Below are 20,859 nucleotides of genomic sequence, written 5' to 3'. Positions count from 1 at the left end.
AACTTCTGGCCCAAAGATAGGGACACTACCATTGCGTCACAAAACCCTGTCTATCCAATATGTGCTGCGATTTTTTTTTTGGGTCATTTTTGGAGTTTTGATTTGGTCTGTTTTCAAAGTGGACTATTTGCGTGTTTAGTTTTCATTGAACAATTTTCATCTACCGATGATTTCCAGTGTATGATTATGCATACCTATCATTGTTTATTTTCCCTCCAGAAATAATCTTTCACATCACAAAGATAACTCCTGCAGTAGCTGCAGGCAGAGTTTCTGGTGAAGGTAATTTCAAACCTGATGGGGTGAATAGCAGACCAGAAATCAGGAATATTATAAAATTAGGCACCAACTGAGTGATGTTACATCCACGTGCTCCTTAAAGTTGCAGAAGCAACATGGTTGAGTTTTGTTTTCCAACTTTTGATGAGCTAATCTTTCTACTGCCTTCAGCTTTCAAAGGAAAGCTCTGTATCCCGTGACATTCTCAGTAATGCTGGTGGACAGTAAGGCAAGATGTACAAGGAGGAGACTCCATGAATATCCTATTTTCTGCTTCAGTTAACCAGATGAAAGTGCAAAAGTCAAAGCCAACATGTTGGCAAGTGTCTATAACTGGAAATGATGGGTAGGCAATCATATTTACCTCCTAGTTGTGATATTAGTAGCTGAGTGCAATGGAAACAGCAAAGTCTATGGGTTGTTGTGGTTCTGTTCACCGAGCTGGGAATTTGGTGTTGCAGACGTTTCGTCCCCTGTCTAGGTGACATCCTCAGTGCTTGGGACCCTCCTGTGAAGCGCTTCTGTGATCTTTCCTCCGGCATTTGTAGTGGTTTGAATCTGCTGCTTCCGGTTGTCAGTTCCAGCTGTCCGCTGTCGTGGTCGGTATATTGGGTCCAGGTCGATGTGCTTATTGATTTGAATCTGTGGATGACTGCCATGCCTCTAGGAATTCCCTGGCTGTTCTCTGTTAGGCTTGCCCTATAATAGTAGTGTTGTCCCAGTCGAATTCATGTTGCTTGTCATTTGCGTGTGTGGCTACTAAGGATAGCTGGTCGTGTCGTTTCATGGCTAGTTGGTGTTCATGGATGCGGATCGTTAGCTGTTTTCCTGTTTCTCCTATGTAGTGTTTTTTGCAGTCCTTGCATGGGATTTTGTACACTACATTGGTTTTGCTCATGCTAGGTATCGGGTCCTTCGTTCTGGTGAGTTGTTGTCTAGTTCCTAGCAGCACTAGAATGCACACTCAGGAACAATGGATTGACAGAAGAGACACAACAAACAGTGAGACAAAGTATTGTACCTCTGATAACAAGGAAAAGGCAAACACATGACCTCAACACCAAGGAGAGGAAAGCACTAAAATCACTAAGAAACGATAAGAACATAATCATGCTACCAGCAGACAAAGGCAGAATGACGGTCATCCTGGACAAAGCAGACTACATCCAAAAAGCGCAACAACTACTTGCAGATACCAACACCTACCAAATCTCAGACAACTCACCCAGCATGAGCAAAACCAATGTAGTGTACAAAATCCCATGCAAGGACTGCACAAAACACTACATAGGACAAACAGGAAGACAGCTAACGATCTGCATCCATGAACACCAACTAGCCACGAAACGACACGACCAGCTATCCTTAGTAGCCACACACGCGGATGATAAGCAACATGAGTTCGACTGGAACAACACTACTATTATAGGACAAGCCAAACAGAGAACAGCCAGGGAATTCCTAGAGGCATGGCACTCATCCACAGATTCAAATCAATAAGCACATCGACCTGGACCCAATATACCGACCACTACAGCGGACAGCTGGAACTGACAATCAGAAGCGGCAGATTCAAACCATTACAAATGCCGGAGGAAAGATCACAGAAGCGCTTCACAGAAGGCTCCCAAGCACTGAGGATGTCACCTAGACAGGGGGCGAAATGTCTGCAACACAAATTCCCAGCTCGGCGAACAGAACCACAACAACGAGCACCCGAGCTACAAATCTTCTCCCAAACTTTGAAAGTCTATGGGTCCTGGCAATGTTCTGAGTGCTGAAGACTATGCACTGCATCTAGCCATCTCCTAACCGAAGTGTTTTGCAGCAATTAAACAGGCAATAACCAGGCATTGTGGGAAAATTACCCAGGTATGTCCAAAGCATAAAAGGCAGGAGGAATCTAAAACCAACTAAGGTTTAGCCTTTCAGTTTCCTTTTCATTGTCAGCTAAACGATGGAAAACATCTTCATTTGAACCATTTAAGTGATCACAATTTATTGATGACCGACCCTCTGTGAAGGTTGTAGGATGAGATTGAGGAGCATGCTCAAAATCCACATACAGCAAACGTCACTTCAGGAGCAAACCTTTCAGACCATAAGAACATGTGCGTGTGCGCGCTAGGGGAGTTACGGAGGCTTCTCATCTCTTCTCTTGCAATTCATTGATAACCTACCTACTAAACACACACATGTTCTTCTTGTCTAAAATTTTGCTTCTGACGTTACATTTGCTACATATAGATTTTGACCATGTTCCTCAATTCCATCCTTCTACCTTAACTGCACCGTATAAGATCCTTCATTATTTAGATCAAGCCTCAAAATGGATCCCAGCCCATGAATTTGTTGCTGTGATTCTCATACACGAGGCTGTGCTCTGTGTGTACCTTTTTAATAGTGTAATAAAAGGAAATAGGCTTTTTTAAAGCAACTGTATTCTTTAAGATGAGTTAACTCATTTTAGTTATTGACTTATAATCAATGATCATCAATGATCAGTTTTGAAAACATTGAATCTGTAAAAAAAAATCTTTTTTTTTAAATGTATGAGAGGGACCCTGAATATCTTGTGTTCACTTTAATTTGTATCTGCAGGTTTAATCGAGCTTCTTTGATAAACGTGGGTTTCCTGGAGAGTGGCAATGACACGGATTACCTCGCTATGCACGACGTGGACTTGTTACCCCTGAATGACCAGCTGGATTATGGGTATCCTGAAAAAGGGCCATTTCATGTGGCGTCCCCAGACCTTCATCCTCTCTACCATTACAGCAGCTATGTAGGAGGGATCCTCCTCCTGACCAAGCAGCATTTTGAACTGGTGGGTAATAATTCGACACCGAGCCCACAACTATTATTGATTGAAAAGCAGCTGTGATCTGGATATGCTGGGCAGGGAGCTAATCCATTGGTTCAATGGATCAGTAGGGGGCTGGTGTTTGATAGTTAACTTAGTAATTACTATCACTATGAGCGATATTTACAATCACTCAGCATTTTGATGGAGCTAGAAATCGAAGACTTGAATTTGGATGAATATGGCTGGTACGTAATGATTCCTCAGTTTAGGAACTATCCTGCAGGTATCTGTGAGAAAAGGAAAGCAATTTTAGTTTTGAGATGACCCAAATTGTTTCATAGCCAGTGAAGTACTCATTAAGTGTAATTATTGTGTTAATGTAGGGAAACACCGCAAGCTCCCAGGGAGATATTGGCAAGATATTCTGTTTTAACTCTACTAAGTGATGGATAATCTGGTCAGAGCTTCCCGACTTCTCTTAGTCTGCAGTGATCATTTTTTTCCTTGCAAGGTTTGTGAAGGTTTGTAGCTCAGGTTGAGGTTTAGGGTGTAGGTTTGCTTGCTGAGCTGTAGGTTTGATATCCAGACGTTTCATTACCTGGCTCGGTAACATCATCAGTGGTGACCTCCAAGTGAAGTGAAGCTGTTGTCTCCTGCTTTCTATTTATATCTTTCTCCTGGATGGGGTTCCTGGGGTTTGTGGTGATGTCATTTCCTGTTCGTTTTCTGAGGGGTTAATAGATGGCATCTAGATCTGTGTGGAGAAAGTGAGGACTGCAGATGCTGGAGATCAGAGCTGAAAATGTGTTGCTGGAAAAGCGCAGCAGGTCAGGCAGCATCCAAGGAGCAGGAGATTCGACGTTTTGGGCATAAGATTCCTGAAGAAGGGCTCATGCCCGAAACGTCGACTCTCCTGCTCCTGCGATGCTGCCTGACCTGCTGCGCTTTTCCAGCAACACATTTTCAGCTCTAGATCTATGTGCTTGTTTGTGGAGTTGTGGTTGGAGTGCCAGGCCTCTAGGAATTCTCTGGCATGTCTTTGCTTAGCCCGTCCCAGGATAGATGTGTTGTCCCAGTCGAAATGGTGTTTTTTTCATCCGTGTGTAGGATTACGAGGGAGAGGGGGTTGTATCTTTTTGTTGCTAGCTGGTGTTCATGTATCCTGGTGGCTAACTTTCTTCCTGTTTGTCCTACGTAGTGTTTGTGTCAGTGCTTGCATGGAATTTTATAGATGACGTTGGTTTTGTCCATGGGTTGTACTGAGTCTTTTAAGTTTGTTAGTTTTTGTTTGAGAGTGTTGGTGGGTTTGTGTGCTACTAGGATTATGAGGGGTCTCAGTAGTCTGGCTGTCATTTCTGAAACTTCTTTGATGTATGGTAAGGTGCCTGAGGTGGAAGACAGTGTTGTTAAACATCAGCAGCTCCGCCACTGCAGTACTGCTTCATTACATCGTTGAAATGTCAGCAACCAATATGTGTCTGGAGTGGGACTTGAAACTTCTAACATCAGAGGCAATGGTGCATCGCCAGTTAGCCACGGCCAACCACACTAACTGGTTTCCTTTACTAATTACAGAGCTTAGCAATCATGAAACTTAATCAAGCCTCACTCATTAAAAACAGGAGTATATGTTTGGACCATAGGCTTTTCAACTGAATACAGCTTCACTCTCTTAGTCTATCCTCATCATTAGTCACTAAATTGCATCCTTCAAAAACAGTCCCTGGGATGTGTTATGTTGAAGAGGTGAGTTTTAGATGGAAAAGACACACTTATAAATGCCCTCTCTATTATCTAAGCTTCAGCGTGCAGTTAGTGTAATACGCCTCTTTTATTGTCGTCTAAATTTCTTGCGATTAGTTCCCTGCCCAATGTATTCGGATCACAGCTGCTTTTCAATAATTGTAAACTGAATTAGGGACTACAGAATACAGAAACCTCTGTACTCAGAGATATTAGCATGGCTGGCTACCAGATGAAATGTTGAAGTTACTAACGTACTATGAGACAATGAGATGAGAGCGAAAACAAACGAAGGAGAAGGGGATGGAAGGATGTGTCGATGTGGTGGGTTGGGAGGAAGCTCGTGCTTGGGGAAGCTCTGGCATTGACATTGCCCAAAGTGGTGTCTGTCTTTATTTTGGAATCTGTGCAATTTCTGTTTGTTCTTTTGCAGTGTAATGGAATGTCAAATCGATTTTGGGGATGGGGCCGTGAGGATGATGAATTTTATCGTAGAATCTCAGCAGCAGGGCTGCAGGTAACTGTTCTGCACTGCCGTACACCATGCTTTGTTAGAGATACTCAAACCTTTCAGTGTTTGTGTAAGCAAGTCTAAACTCTGACATACTGTGAAATTCCTGTTTGGTGCATCCTTGCATGCTGTTCTCAGCCTGTGATTAGGCATGAATGTTGCTTGAATGTACAGGTGGCCAAGCTTTAATAGAGTGACACCACCAACGTTGGGTGATTGACATGCCAGCAGTCAGTGTAAATGGTACATCCTCTGCACTGTTTGTATTCTCCCAGTTTTGTAATTTCCTTTCTTCCTTTCACTCCCCAACTCTCACTGGGATGAAATAGCTGAAGAAGCCTTGGCCTAGTTGTATTATCACTGGGCTGTTAATCCAGAGTCCCAGATAATGTTCTGGGATCTGGGTTCAAACCCTGCCATGGCAGATGTTGGAGTTAGAATTCAATAATAAAAGAAAAATTGGAATTAAGAGTCTAATGATAACCACAAATCCATTGTCGATTGTAAGGAAGGAAACAGCCATCTTTACCTGGTCTGGCCTACATGTGACTCCAGACCCACAGCAATAGGGGTTGATTCTTAACTGGATTCTGGGCAATTAGGGATGGTTAATAAATGCTGTGCCTAACCAGCGATATCTACATTCCATGAATCAACAAGAGAAACTCTTGATTCCCTCCATTATACACTAACCCTGTAATTCCCACCACTGCAGACAAACCATGTCCACTCAGCATAACCAATTTATTGGGGTTCTTTGAGGTTTTAAAACGTTGTGTGAATGATGAGCCAGTAGATGCAGTTTATTTGGATTTCTAAAAGGCAGTTGAGGGGTGCCAGATTAAAGGTTACTGCACCGTAAGAGCTCATTGAGTCATACAGGATGGAAACAAACCCTTCGGTCCATCACGTCAATGCTGATCAAGTTTCTCAACCTAAACTAGTCCCATTTGCCTGCATAGGCCATATCCCTTGGAACTTTTTCTGTTCCTGTGCCTGTCCAAATGCCTTTTAAATGTTGTAACTGTACCTACATCTACCACTTCCTCTGGCAGCTCATTCCACACCAGCCACTCTCTGTGAAAAGGTTGTCCCTCCGGTCCCTTTTAAATCTTTCTCCTTTCTCTTTAAAAATATGCCGCCTAGTTTTGAACTCCCCGACCCTAGGGAAAAGACCTTTTTGTGCTGAAAATGTGTTGCTGGAAAAGCACAGCAGGTCAGGCCGCATCCAAGGAGCAGGAGAATTAACATTTCGGGCATGAGCCCTTCTTCAGGAATGAGGAGAGTGTGCCAAGCGGGTTAAGGGAGGAGGGAAGTGGGGGAGGGGCCTTGGAAATGCAATAGGTTGAAGGAGGTTAAGGTGAGGGTGATAGGCTGGAGTGGGGTGGGGGCGGAGAGGTCAGGAAGAAGATTGCTGGTTAGGAAGGTGGTGCTGAGTTTGAGGGTTGGGACTGAGACAAGGTGAGGGGAGGGGAAATGAGGAAACTGGAGAAATCTTGAGTTCATCCCTTGTGATTGGAGGGTTCCTAGGCGGAAGATGAGGCGCTCTTCCTCCAGCCGTCGTGTTACTATTGTCTGGTGATGGAGGAGTCCAAGGACCTGCATGTCTTAGTGGGCGGCACGGTGGCACAGTGGTTAGCACTGCTGCCTCGCAGCACCAGAGACCCGGGTTCAATTCCCGCCTCAGGCGACTGACTGTGTGGAATTTGCACATTCTCCCTGTGTCTGTGTGGGTTTCCTCCGGGTGCTCCGGTTTCCTCCCACAGTCACAAAGGTGAATTGGCTATGCTAAATTGCCCATAGTGTTAGGTGAAGGGGTAAATGTAAGGGTATGGGTGGATCGGTGTGGTCTTGTTGGGCTGAAGGGCCTGTTTCTTCACTGTAAGTAATCTAATCTAATCTAAAAAAAATCCTTGATGGAGTGGGAGGGGAAGTTAAAGTGTTGAGCCACGGGGTGGTTGGGTTGGTTGGTCCGGGTGTCCCAGATGTGTTCTCTGAAACGTTCCGCAAGTAGGCGGCCTGTCTCCCCAATATAGAGGAGGCCACGTCGGGTGCAGCGGATGCAGTAAATGATGTGCGTGGAGGTGCAGGTGAATTTGTGGCAGATATGGAAGGATCCCTTGGGGCCTTGGAGGGAAGTGAGGGGGGAGGTGTGGGAGCAAGTTTTGCATTTCTTGCGGTTGCAGGGGAAGGTGCCGGGAGTGGAGGTTGGGTTGGTGGGGGGTGTGGACCTGATGAGGGAGCCACGGGGGGAGTGGTCTTTTCGGAACGCTGATAGGGGAGGGGAGGGAAATATATCCTTGGTGGTGGGGTCCGTAAGGAGGTGGCGGAAATGAGTACGGTTGATGTAATGTATATGGAGGTTGGTGGGATGGTAGGTGAGGACCAATGGGGTTCTGTCCTGGTGGCGGTTGGGGGGGCGGGGTTCAAGGGCGGAGGAGATGCGGTGGAGGGCATCGTCGATCATGTCTGGGGGGAAATTGCGGTCTTTGAAGAAGGATGCCATCTGGGCTGTACGGTATTGGAACTGGTGCTCCTGGGAGCAGATGCGGCGGAGACGAAGGAATTGGGAATATGGGATGGCGTTTTTACAGGGGGCAGGGTGGGAGGAGGTGTAGTCCAGGTAGCTGTGGGAGTCAGTCGGTTTACGGTAAATGTCCGTGTTGATTCAGTCACCCGAGATAGAAATTGAGAGGTCTAGGAAGGGGAGGGAGGTGTCTGAGACGGTCCTGGGAAATTTGAGGTCGGGGTGGATGGTGTTGGTAAAGTGGATGAACTGTTCAACCTCCTCGTGGGAGCACAAGGCAACGCCGATACAGTCATCGATGTAGCAGAGGAAAAGGTGGGGTGTAATGCCAGTGTAGCTGCGGAAGATGGACTGTTCCATATATCCTGCGAAGAGGCAGGCATAGCTGGGGCCCATGCGGGTGCCCATGGCTACTCCTTTGGTTTGGAGGAAGTGGGAGGATTGGAAAGAGAAGTTGTTCAGGGTGAGGACCAGTTCAGTCAAACGAAGGAGGGTGTCAGTGGAAGGGTACTGGTTGGTGCGACGGGAAAGGAAGAAGCGGAGGGCTTTGAGTCCTTCGTGATGGGGGATGGAGGTGTACAGGGACTGGATGTCCATGGTGAAGATAAGGCGTTGGGGACCAGGGAAGCAAAAATCATGGAGGAGGTGGAGGGCATGGGTGGTGTCCCGAACATAGGTGGGACTCTTGTCAGGTCCACACCACCCACTAACCCAATCTCCACTCCCGGCACCTTCCCCTGCAACTGCAAGAAATGCAAAACTTGTGCCCACACCTCCCCCCTCACTTCCCTCCAAGGCCCCAAGGGATCCTTCTATATCCGCCACAAATTCACCTGCAACTCCACGCATATCATTTACTGCATCCGCTGCACCCAATGTGGCCTCCTCTATATTGGGGTGACAGGCCGCCTACTTGCAGAACGTTTCAGAGAACACCTCTGGGACACCCGGACCAACCAACCCAACCACCCCGTGGCTCAACACTTCAACTCCCCCTCCCACTCCACCAAGGACATGCAGATCCTTGGACTCCTCCATCGCCAGGCCATAACAACACAACGGCTGGAGGAAGAGCGCCTCATCTTCCGCCTGGGAACCCTCCAACCACAAGGGATGAACTCAGATTTCTCCAGTTTCCTCATTTCCCCTCCCCCCACCTTGTCTCAGTCCCAACCCTCGAACTCAGCACCATCTTCCTGACCTCTCCGGCCTATCACCCTCACCTTGACCTCCTTCCACCTATTGCATTTCCAATGCTCCTCCCCCAAGTCCCTCCTCCCTACCTTTTATCTTAGCCTGCTTGGCACACTCTCCTCATTCCTGAAGAAGGGTTCATGCCCGAAACGTCGATTCTCCTGCTCCTTGGATGCTGCTTGACCTGCTGCACTTTTCCAGCAACACATTTTCAGCTCTGATCTCCAGCATCTGCAGTCATCACTTTCTCCTAAAAGATCTTTGTGGTCCACCTTATCTGTGTCCCTCATCATTTTATAAACCTCCATAAGGACGCTCCTCAACCACCTCCTCTCCGGTGAAGAGAGTTCCAGCTTATCCAGCCTCTCCTTAGAACTCAAATTCTCCAGTCTCGGCAACATCCTTGTAGATCTTTTCTGAGCCCTCGCCAGTTTAATAATATCCTTTGTATAGCAGGGTGAATGGAATTGTACACAACACTCCAAAAGTGGCCTCACCAACATGCTTACAACCCCAGCATGACTTCCCAACTCCTATTCTCAAACATCTGAGCAATGAAGACAAGTGTGCTAAATACCTTCTTAACCACCCTGCCTACCTGTGAGGCAACTTGCAACAATCATTAACCTGAACCCTCATGTTGTTGGATGTGATATGAGCATGAACAGAGGCTTGGCTAAATAGGAAGAAACAGAATTGAGATACACGAGTCATTTTCAGTTTGTCAAGCTGACTACAGAGTGCCACAGGCATCAGTGTGGGGATTCAGCCATTTACCATCTATCTCAGTGCCCTGGAAGGAAGGCCCAGCTGTAGAGTAGCCAAATATGCTGCTGATACAAAGGTAGGGACAAAGCTAATTCTTGAGTTTGCAAAGTGATAGTCATATGTTAAGGAGTGGGCAAAACACTGGCAGATGGAGTATAATGTGGGAAAATGAGGTTTTCCATTCTGAAAGCAAGGATAGAAAAGGGGAGCAGCATTTAAATGAGTGTGACTGGGGCATGCTGTGATATTGAAGGATACAGCAATCTCAAAAAGTTCACAAGTGGGTCCAGTGAATAATTAGGAGAGCAAAAAGATTGTTGGTCTTTATTGCAAGGTGTGTAGTATATAAAGCTAGGGAACCATATAGGATGTTGGTGAGACTGCACCTGGAGTACTGTGTACAGTCTTGGTCATCTTTCTAAACGTATCATATACAAACATTGGGAGCAGTTCAGAAATGTTTAGTCATTTCCTGGATTTAAGGGGTTATCCCATGAGGAGAGGTTGAGCAGATTGGGCCAATATACTCATTGGAGTTTAGGACAATGAGAGGTGATCTTTATAAAACAAATAGGGCGCTTGATTTCGCAGATGCTGAGAAATTCTGTGCAGATAAGGGCATCCAGAAACTAGTAGAACACAACCTGATTAGTGAAAGAACAGTACAGCACGGGAACGGGCCCTTTGGCTCACGGCATTGCGCCGAACATGACGCCAAATTAAACCAGCAGCAGAGGCTGAGAGAGAACGTGAAGTGGAGAAGAGCATAGACCTGACCAGAGGAAGGAGCAGTTGCGGTGGATGACAGTGAGAGAGGCTGTACGTGGAAGGCAGCAGAAGCAGTGGACTGTGAGGTGCTGTAATGGAAGAAGAGAAATCAGACATCATGGGAGGCCATGTTGTTTGGCTGCTGAGGATTGCAGCTTTGTTTCCCTTCACCAAAGAAACTGGGAAATTAAACATTTCTTTGTTGTTAGATGATGAAGCATTTAATTGAATGTCCCTAATCTGAAATGATTAGCGCGTGAGTCTTTAAGTATTCAGTATTATTAGCTAAGACATGGAGGAATGACAGGCCATTTCCAACCTCTCGAGTGTATATCCTGTGGTATGTGTAATCCAGCTGTTGATTCTAGGATAATTAGTTTATGTTGAGCATAGTGAGGTAATCTGTATCATTGCTGTTCTTCAGGAGACCATGGTGTCAAAGCTCAATTAAACCTGAAAATACAAATTAAAATGAACCCTCTTTTACCTCTTAAAAATTAAAACAAAGGATTCTTTTCACGGGTTCTGAGTTTTTCCAACTGCCCTCAGTATCCCTCTGGGCAGAGAGTGCCGTTAGCTGCAGCAGCTAGGGGTTTGGGTCAGTTGGCATCGCTGCAGCACTGTTGTGACGTTGAATGCCTCATAGACGGCTCAGTGACTGGTGATTGGCATTGGGGAGCATTCACCAACAGTCTGGAATGACGGGACTGTCCTCTGAAGAGATATTGGGAAAACGGGGCCTGTAGCTTCAAAAGAATAAGAGGTGATCTCTTTGAAACCTGCAAAATATGGAAAATCATGGACAGGGTAGATGCAGGTACGTGGTTGGACAGTTTAGTAACAGGGGATGCAATTTCAAAATAAGGGGATTGCCAGTTGGGACTGAGATGAGGAGCAATGTTTACACATAGAGGGTGGTGAATCTTTAGAGTTCTGTGCCCCACAGGTAATACCAGTGATGTAAAGGGGCGTGTTTGCTTTCTCCTACATGAGTGGACATGGGTGATTGTTCCAGCCTTCCCCTGGAATACTTGTGTTCCTGGCCCTGCTAAACAAATTGCGACTATTAAATTCTCTCTGTATAACAAGGATATTGAGAGACTTCTCAATTCTCTCTAGATTAGACAGTTAGCACGATCCTGCAATTTTATTATGACATCTAATCTGTTCAGCCATGTCTTCTTGTGCCTTCTCTGAAATTTTCTGCGTCTCTAACACAAAATGGGCTTTTGTGCTGTACAACAGACTTGCTACTTGTTTTAATCTCTAGTTGTACCGTCCTACTGGAATCAAAACTGGGTATCAAACCTTCAAGCATATCCATGACCCAGCATGGAGGAAGCGAGACCAGAAGAGAGTGTCGAGACAGAAGCAGGTGAGGAAAGTACAGCCTCTGTCATAGGCTTTCCCTACTCTCACACATCAGCGATCCCAGTTATAATTTCGCTCTCTCGGGTTAGAGGGGCAGAAGGGCAGAAAGTCAATGTTCAGAAAGCTGAGGCAACACAGTAAACACACAGGAAAAAAAATTCCAAGGCATTTAAATTGCTCATTTTAAATAAATGGAGAATGAATAGAAATGGCCCTGAAAAGGTGCCAACCAGCAGAGCTCACTAATCACCCTATTCCTGCCTTCGCTGCTAAGAAGCAGAGTGAGAGAGAGAGAGAGAACAGATTAGAGTTATAGTTCTGTTTATTCCCAATTTTACCTTTCTCATTAATTAATTTGGCTAATTGATCAGGAAATCGTGGGCGGCACGGTGGCATAGTGGTTAGCACTGCTGCCTCACAGCGCCTGAGACCCGGGTTCAATTCCCGACTCAGGCGACAGACTGTGTGGAGTTTGCACGTTCTCCCCGTGTCTGCGTGGGTTTCCTCCGGGTGCTCCGGTTTCCTCCCACAGTCCAAAGATGTGCGGGTCAGGTGAATCGGCCATGCTAAATTGCCCGTAGTGTTAGGTAAGGGGTAAATGTAGGGGTATGGGTGGGTTGCGCTTCGGCGGGTCGGTGTGGACTTGTTGGGCCGAAGGGCCTGTTTCCACACTAAGTCTAGTCTAATCTAATCTAATCTAATCTAAAATCAAGTTTCTCAAAGCTAGAGAGATATGTGATAGCTACTAAGGCGTGGCATGATGACTTAGTGGTTAGCACTGCTGCCTCACAGCACCAGGGAGCTGGGTTCAATACCACATTCTCCCCATGTCTGCAGGGGTTCCCTCCCATAGTCCAATGCTGAGCAGGGTAGGTGGATTGGCCATGTTAAATTGCCCGATACTATCCAGGGATGTGCAGGCTAGGTGGGTTAGCCAAAGGAAATGCAAGGTTACAGGGATTGGGTGGGGGGGATGGATCTGGGTGGGATACTTTTTGGAGGGTCATTGTGGACTCAATGGGCCAAATGGCCTGCTTTCACACTGTACGGACTCTAAACAAAAAGGTCCTGTTTTTATCTTGGGGGTTATGTTGACTCTCTCAGTGGTAAGTTCACATTTATGAAATTGCTATGCTAATTGTCATTACTTCACTCCCAAGATTCCCAGCTTAAAATAATTTCCCTTGTTAACAGTTCCCTGATAAGACACTAAATAAGAAAAAAACTCCAAAAACTGCAGATGCTGGAAATCGGAAACAAAAACCGAAATTGCTGGAGAAACTCAGCAGGTCTGGCAACATCTGTGGACAGAAAGCAGTGTTAACATTTCAGATCTGGTGACACTTCCGCAGAACCCTTCTTCAGTTCTCAAGAAGTATCATGGGTCCTGAAACATTTACTGTTTCTCGACCTAAAGGGCAACTTTTTCACACAGAGGGTGGTACGTGTATGGAATGAGCTGCCAGAGGAAGTGGTGGAGGACGGTACAATTGCAACATTTAAAAGGCATCTGGATGGGTATATGAGTAGGAAGGGTTTGGAGGGACATGGGCTGGATGCTGGTAGGTGGGACTAGATTGAGTTGGGATATCTGGTCGGCGTGGAAAGGTCTGTTGCCATGCTGTACATCGCTATGACTCTCCACAGATGTTGCCAGACCTGCTGAGTTTCTCCAGCAATTTCAGTTTTTGTTTCTGATCTCCAGTATCCACAGTTCTTTGGAGTTTTTTTTTGTTGAATAATACCTGATTCTGCCATCTTCTTCAAGGTACAAAGTGGGGCTAGGGAAGATGCTAAATTAACTGTTTTAAAAAATATATCTGTGTGTGTGTGTGTGTGTCATTTCTTTTATCTTCAGGAACAGTTTAAAATCGACAAAGAAGGTGGTTTAAAAAACCTGAAGTACAGCGTGGTGTCGAGATCTGAGCTGACGATTGAAGGAGTACACTGCCTCATCATTAACATCCTGTTGGAATGTGACCTGAATGAAACTCCATGGTGTGTCATAAACTGATTGGACAAAGCCAGAAACTAACAGGGTCTCACTTTACTGACATGGTTATGGCGATATCATGAATAGACCTATCACTGTGTGGTCATGGGCTCCTGTTCCTATCAGAGATGCCCTTAACACAGAATCAGGTGCTAAAGTAATGCAGTATTAGAGGGAGGCACAGATGGACTTTCCCTTCTGGCTGAACTGTGCTGATAGTTTCTGTTACAAATTACTGCATTGTAAAGGTCATCAAGGATGGAGTAATATGTTACTCAGGGGAAGTTGCTCACAAATGAACATCCAGTTTAATTTTTTATTTGGAATGTTTTTACCATTGAACTTGTTTTATTATTGAAAACAAGACCTGTCAACCATTGCAAGTGGTCCCCTGATGGATTGTACCATTTTACCCTGGTGAAGAACTTGACATCAATCGTTGTTATACCACAGTTTATTCTGTCTGGAGCTGATGAGATCACTCGAGTCAAGGGAATCTTTTACCTGAATTCAGTGACGACCAGGAATTGTGTGATTTGTAAACTTTTTCCTTCACAATAAGCCGTAAACCACCCATGAGTGTGACTTAAAGCCTAAAGCTGCTCCTTTTTGATTCAGATTAATGGAACAAATGTTTACAAAGAACTGGATACTAGTACCCCCTTATTCCATGTTGGTGAGCACGGTTATTAGACACAGACAGGCAGCAGCTTACTACAAGCCCACCAGAGTGGCCACCTGAATTTGTTGAATGCTGTTACACGTCTTGAAATTCGGCCAGTGTGAATGCTGTAAAGGTGACCATCTGCCCAGCGAGGAAAGTTACACTTCCTAACCAAGTGTAAAGGGTGGGAAGGATTTTATAATGAAGGAAACGGACACATCAGGTGAATAGGAGGCAATGTGCTTTACACTTTTACAGCTGATTCATTGTGATATCGTAAAGAGAACCTTTGTCTACTTAAGGCTACTGTTACAGTGACAGTTTGGATCACTCCATGGCTGTGATCTATGGGGCCCCTGCTCATCCTGATTCATTTTCAGCAAACATCATGATAAGGAGCAGAACCGTGATTCTCTTGGATGTCCTGCCACCTGGTGGAATATTTGCAATGCTACTACAGTAAAGTATTAAATGGGTGAACATTCATTGACCAGACCATTTTGTTGCACACTTTATCAGCTGTTGATGATTTTAATGAGCCCTGCTCTGAAGCTGTTTTCAGTTTCTGCAGTTGCTTTTGAAATGGCTTTTTTAAAAAATTGTATACATCTTTCAAAAATCAACTCTTTCTGATGATGAAATATGAAGTGAAATATAAGCAAGACCTTATAGTTCTTATAATAAGACCTTATAGTGAGGTCAAGACCTTTTTAAACCAGGAGACAACAAGCAGAAATGTACCAGGTTGACAGGAAGAGAGTAACCAAAGCACAAATATAAATATTGTTTGATCTCTTTCTGTGTTCTTGAAGCATTGAATTAGGAAAAAAAACCTCAATGCTTTAAGGTTGCACATTCCTTTTTATGTAGCTCAATGAAGGGTACCTTACCCTTCAGGTTAATGGCTGATGGAGGGTTACAGTAGTAAGCTAAGGCAATGCTGGCATTTATCAATGAAGTGGGTGGATTTATAAGTAAATCTACAACTACAAAGACCTTTTAGAATATTTCCATTTGTTTTAGTGTCTATTATGCTTTGCTATGTAGGTCCATGAGAGAGGGGATGCAATGAGTTCAGTATTGGTGCGTAGCAACTGCCATTCCTGTGCATTTCTTTATCATATTTATTAATTTTGCAGGTAACTCATAGAAATAAATTAATTTTACCAATTGTGTTGTGCTGTCCTTGAAACATACAAAAAATACATGCACTGCTTCATAAGGGAACTGAAATATTCAGCAGGTTTGTAATTTTGTGTGTTTTTTTCCCTAAGCTTTTCTATATGTCGCTGTGGTTGACAGACAGAATCCTCCCCCTAAGAAACAAAGTTGCATAATAAACCAGGGTGCTTCTGTGGGTATCGTATAATCCCTACAGTGTGGAAACAGGCCATTCAGCCCAACTCTGAAGAGCAACCCCCCACCCTATCCTGTAACCCTGCATTTCCCATGCCTAATGTCTGTGTGAAGTTTGCACATTCTCCCCGTGTCTGCATGGGTTTCCTCCGGGTGCTCTGGTTTCCTCCCACAGTCCAAAGATGTGCGGGTCAGGTGAATTGGCCATGCTAAATTGCCCGTAGTGTTAGGTGAAGGGATAAATGTAGGGGAATGGATCTGGGTGGGTTGCTCTTTGGAGGGCCGGTGTGGACTTGTTGGGCCGAAGGGGCTGTTTCCACACTGTAGGGAATCTAATCTAATCTAATAAATCAACCTAACTACCTATCCCTGGCCACTGTGTGTAATTTAACATGGCCAATAACCTGCACAGCCTTTCACTGGATAGGCACATGGACGAGAATGAAATAGTGTAGGTTATATGGGCTTCAGATTGGTTCCACAGGTCGTCACAACATTGAGGGCTGAAGCACCTGTGTTGTGCTGTAATGTCCTACTTTCTATTTTTGGACTGTTGGAGGAACTCGGAACACTTGGAGGAAACCCATGCAGGCACTGTCCTTGAGAATTTCAAGTGAATTTGAACATGTTTGGGGAGGGTTAAAGTAGGTATTTTGCAACAACATGTAAAGGGTTGCTTTGTAGTAAATCACTGAACGCACTGCAGTCCTTACCTCTTGAGCAAAATGTGCCTGAAGAACATTAATATCTTGCCCACTCAAATTCCCTTCTTGAACATCTCTGTTGTGCTGCACCTTCCCTACCTTCAGAGGTTTCCCTTTTCAACCACTTCCCAATCTGTACACTGCCAGTCTTGGCAAAGTGAATGAATACTTGATTACCTAGAAACTGCACGATCACTTCTCCCACCATTCTGTTAATGCCTACCAGCCAGCAATCCATCCTTCCAACTGCAGATGGACTCACAAGAAACTCCGCACAATTACTACAAAGCTCTATTCCCTCCTGCCTCTTCAACATGCTACACAGTTGATCAAAACATCTGTTTCCTCCATGGTCTCCTCATTAGGACTGTTCCCCTGTTGCCTGTTCCAATGTCAGTCCAGCAGAAAGTGAGGACTGCAGATGCTGGAGAGTCAGAGTTGAACAGTGCAGCGCTGGAAAAGCCTTGCGGGTCAATGGTTTGGACACTGGTGAAGTCGATGTTGATGCTGTGTGGTTGTGGAAGATGATGTGTTCTTTCTCCAGTTGGCGGGTGGCTTTGATTTGACAGTGGAGGAGACCCAGCCCTTGCATGTCTTTGGGGGAGGGGGAGTTGAAGTGGTTGGCCACAGGGCGGTGGGGCTGTTTGGTGTGTGTCCCAGAGACGTTCCCTGAAGCGTTCTGTCAGTTGGTGGAGTTTCCAAATCTCCCCTCCCTCCACCATCTCCCAGGTTAAACCCTCCAACTCAGCACCGACCTCTTCACCTGTCCGTCTGCCTTCTCATGTATCCACTCCACTGTTGTATCACCATCAACCCCACCTGCATTCATCTATCGCCTTCCCAGATATCTTCCTCTCCCAGTCCCCACCTCCTATTTCTCTCTCAGCCCCCTTCCCCATCCATATTCCTGATGAAGGGCTTATGCCTGAAATGTTGACTCTCCTGCTCCTGGCGTGCTGCCTGAGCCAGTGTAGCTCCAGCAATGACTACAGCAACTCCGGGACACTTGCCTTGTTATTCTCTTAAGAATTCATCCTCTGCCTCCTCTTACTGATTTACATGCTTCCGCTTGGTGACACCAACCATACACAGAGAGTCTGCTTCTATTAGTATGCTGAAAATACCCATGTGTTCATCATTTTTCGCAATGCCATCTCTGTCTTTTCAAACTGATAGTTTGTTATGGATGGGCCATCATTTCGTATCTCCACACATTACAAATACCTAATGTTATCAGTTTTTTCAGCCCTGTTTAAAAGTGTACATACTGATTTCACCTTCCCTTGTAGTTCTGTTAGGCTCAAGGAGACTGTGTTAAACTTCTGCACACTCTTTCAACCTGAGTAACTTTCTGAAAGAAACATTCCCTTCTATCCACCACTTGCTGTCCATTTTTCAACGTTGCAAGCTCTGACCTTGCCTCAATATCTGGCTTCTGCAAACATTGTCACCTCTACTTCTGCAATGTCCTCAAGGATAATTCCCATCCCCTCCAATTTCCAAAATCATCCATCAGTGCATCGCGTCCTGTAGGAGCTCTTGCTGAGTTATCCCACAGATTTGCATGGGTCATCATTCCCACCTTGGCCAAAAATGCTGCCTCTTTTCAACCGTTTGCACCTGAGCCATAAGTCATCTAATAAAACCTTCTTTGGAATCGGACGCACTATTATTGCAAAATAAGCTCATGTCCATTTTTCTTTAAAAAGCTGCAGGTATTTTCTACACTTCTGGAGCAAATAGGACTTAAACCCATGCAAGCTGATCCAGAGGTTGGGGCACTGCCACTGTTGAACTATCCTGAGTGCGTGAATAGCCAAACTGACAACAGATTTAAGATAATTGGTCAAACTTGTGAGGTAGCCCATGAGGGCTCTGAAGGTGCAGTATCCCAGCCTCTGAGTCAGGAGAGTTGGCTTCAAGTCCCACCCACTCCAGAGGCGTGTCATCTCTGAACAGGTTAAATAAGGGAAATCTGCAAGGTAGCTGATCCTGATCCAGAGGTCGGGGCACTGCCACTGTTGAACTATCCTGAGTGCGTGAATAGCCAAACTGACAACAATCTATCAGTTGCTTCTAGCAAGTGTAAATGTCTGCGCAGGGACCTGTGCTCTGCCAACAAAGAGAATGGATTCAAGCCTTAATAATTGCATTGTTTCAAGCAGCTGGTGACACAGTGCTTCTGCCACTTGGCTAGTCTTTCTGAAACTCCAGGTTAAAGTTCTGGGATATAGGTTTGAATCCGACCATCGCAGCTGACAGTAAAAAAAATCCAGAATAAATAGCTGGATGGCAACCATCTCATTGGGAGTATCATATTGCAATCATTGTCAATTCTCATTAAAAAAAAATTGGTTCACTTTATCCCTTGGGGATGGAAATCTGCCATCTTTACCTGGTCTGACCTACATATGACTCCAGCACGTGGTTTGCTGTTACTGCCTCCGGGCAATCAGGACTTGAATAATTAAACAAATACTGCACATGCTGGAAATCCAAAACAAACACAGACAGCTAGAGAAAAACTCAGCAGGCCTGGCACAGTCTGTAGCGAGAAAAGCAAAGTTAACATTTTGAATCCAGTGTGAGCCCTTCAGTTCAGAAGAAGTCTTACTGGGCTTAAAACATTATCTCTCTTCTCAGATGCTATGAGGCCCTAATGAGATTTTCCAGCATTCTCTGTTGTAACAATGTCAACAGATTTCTTTAAAAATTGTGCATAACCTGCTGCCTATAATTTCTTGTAGTTTCCTGCATGACACTGCTTCACTCAATCAAGAGTCAACTCGCCAATAAAGTGAATCTGTGTTTCTCCTTGGGTGTGAATTTATTGATGATTTAACATTGTTGTGTCAATCCTGATGAGCGCAAGACCTTTTGGTTTCATGTCACTGTTTTCAGTAACATAGTTTTTGTTTCGCACGGGTATTCACTTCAGTAAGGATCTGTATTATCCAGGACAGTGTCGTAATGGGACATGAGTTAGATTCCCTGGGGTTTGAGCTATATTACACCAAAACCTCTTCCACTTCCATTGTACGAAAACCCCTTAAAGATGTTGTTTAGGTGTGTTTTCTTCCTTTGCTTTTGTGGAAATGTGCAACACAGATTTCCTTACAATGCTTTGTAGATGGGAGCTGTTGACAGGCCAGATAATATTGGGGGAGTATGTTTACTTGTTGGAAGCTAATATTTCCTTGATTCTGTGAAAGACAGTTTTACATCATGTCAACACATCATTAGGGAAATGACTCGTGTACAGGATGTTTTTTAACAGCAAGGTGCATTGAGATACTAGAGGCAAATCCAATCAGGCAAATTAGCTGACATTAATAATTCCTCAGAATAGGTGTTGGACTGCAACATTGCTGCTTTTATAGAAGATGCTGCACTGTATTTCACAATGATAACAGGGACATGGATCAGAATACATACAACTGTCATGTGACCAAAACGTTGAAGTGCTACCTGATTTTGATCCCAGTTTCGTTGTCTCTTAGAAAGATCTTTTTTCTCACCTCCCTGTGAAGCTTAAACTTCCAATGATTTGATTTTTATTCCGCGCTACTGTTAGCTACCTTAATATCTCCAAAACACTTTAGCCTATGTCCTCATCCACACTCAATGTCTGCTTCACTCTCCTTGTCAAGTTCCACGAGATCCCCAGATAACGGGAGGTAAGTCCTACCCTTCAATGGCAAAGACAGTTTGGTCTCAACTAATGAGTAACTGTTTGTTTACACATTGCATTGTTCAACACAAACCTATTCCTTGTTCTGTACAACTGACCCACTGTCAATGTCACTCCTTCAGTTAATAGCTTCGAGCAGCTCTGCCTTTTCACTTCTTTCCCTGCCTTCAGTAGCCCCCTAACACCCGCCACCAGCGTCTGCCCAGTGTCAGCTGTTTCTCTACTGCTTTGTGAAGTAACTTGGAGGTGCCGGTGTCGGACTGGGGTGTCCAAAGTTAAAACTCACACAACACCAGGTTATAATCCAACAGGTTTAGTTGGAAGCACTAGCTTTCGGAGCGACACTCCTTCATCAGGTGATTGTGGAGTATAAGATCATAAACACAGAATTTATAGCAAAAGTTTACAGTGTGATGTAACTGAAATTAGAGATTGAAAAAGACCCGGATTATTTGTTAAGTCTCCCATCTTTTAGAATGGGCCT

At 44.8% G+C, this 20,859-nt stretch overlaps 1 protein-coding gene across 5 annotated transcripts in view; it reads left to right on the top strand.

Annotated features, from left to right (window-relative positions):
- Window positions 1–15,794, top strand: part of b4galt7 (xylosylprotein beta 1,4-galactosyltransferase, polypeptide 7 (galactosyltransferase I)) — a 34,004-nt gene extending 18,210 nt beyond the window's left edge. For all 5 annotated transcript variants that reach the window (XM_060836990.1, XM_060836991.1, XM_060836989.1 and 2 more), the window contains exons 4-7: window positions 2,881–3,106; window positions 5,262–5,345; window positions 11,867–11,971; window positions 13,826–15,794. In XM_060836990.1, the coding sequence (XP_060692973.1) occupies window positions 2,881–3,106; window positions 5,262–5,345; window positions 11,867–11,971; window positions 13,826–13,981 (571 nt within the window). In that variant the 3' untranslated portion in view covers window positions 13,982–15,794. The remainder of the gene's footprint in view (window positions 1–2,880; window positions 3,107–5,261; window positions 5,346–11,866; window positions 11,972–13,825) is intronic.
- The last annotated feature ends 5,065 nt before the right edge of the window (window positions 15,795–20,859 follow it).

The sequence above is a fragment of the Hemiscyllium ocellatum genome, chromosome 16, assembly GCF_020745735.1.
Source record: "Hemiscyllium ocellatum isolate sHemOce1 chromosome 16, sHemOce1.pat.X.cur, whole genome shotgun sequence".
NCBI classification, from domain to species: Eukaryota; Metazoa; Chordata; class Chondrichthyes; order Orectolobiformes; family Hemiscylliidae; genus Hemiscyllium; species Hemiscyllium ocellatum.
The sequence above is the reverse complement of the archived record's forward strand: the minus strand, read 5'-3'. Positions and strand labels throughout refer to the sequence as shown.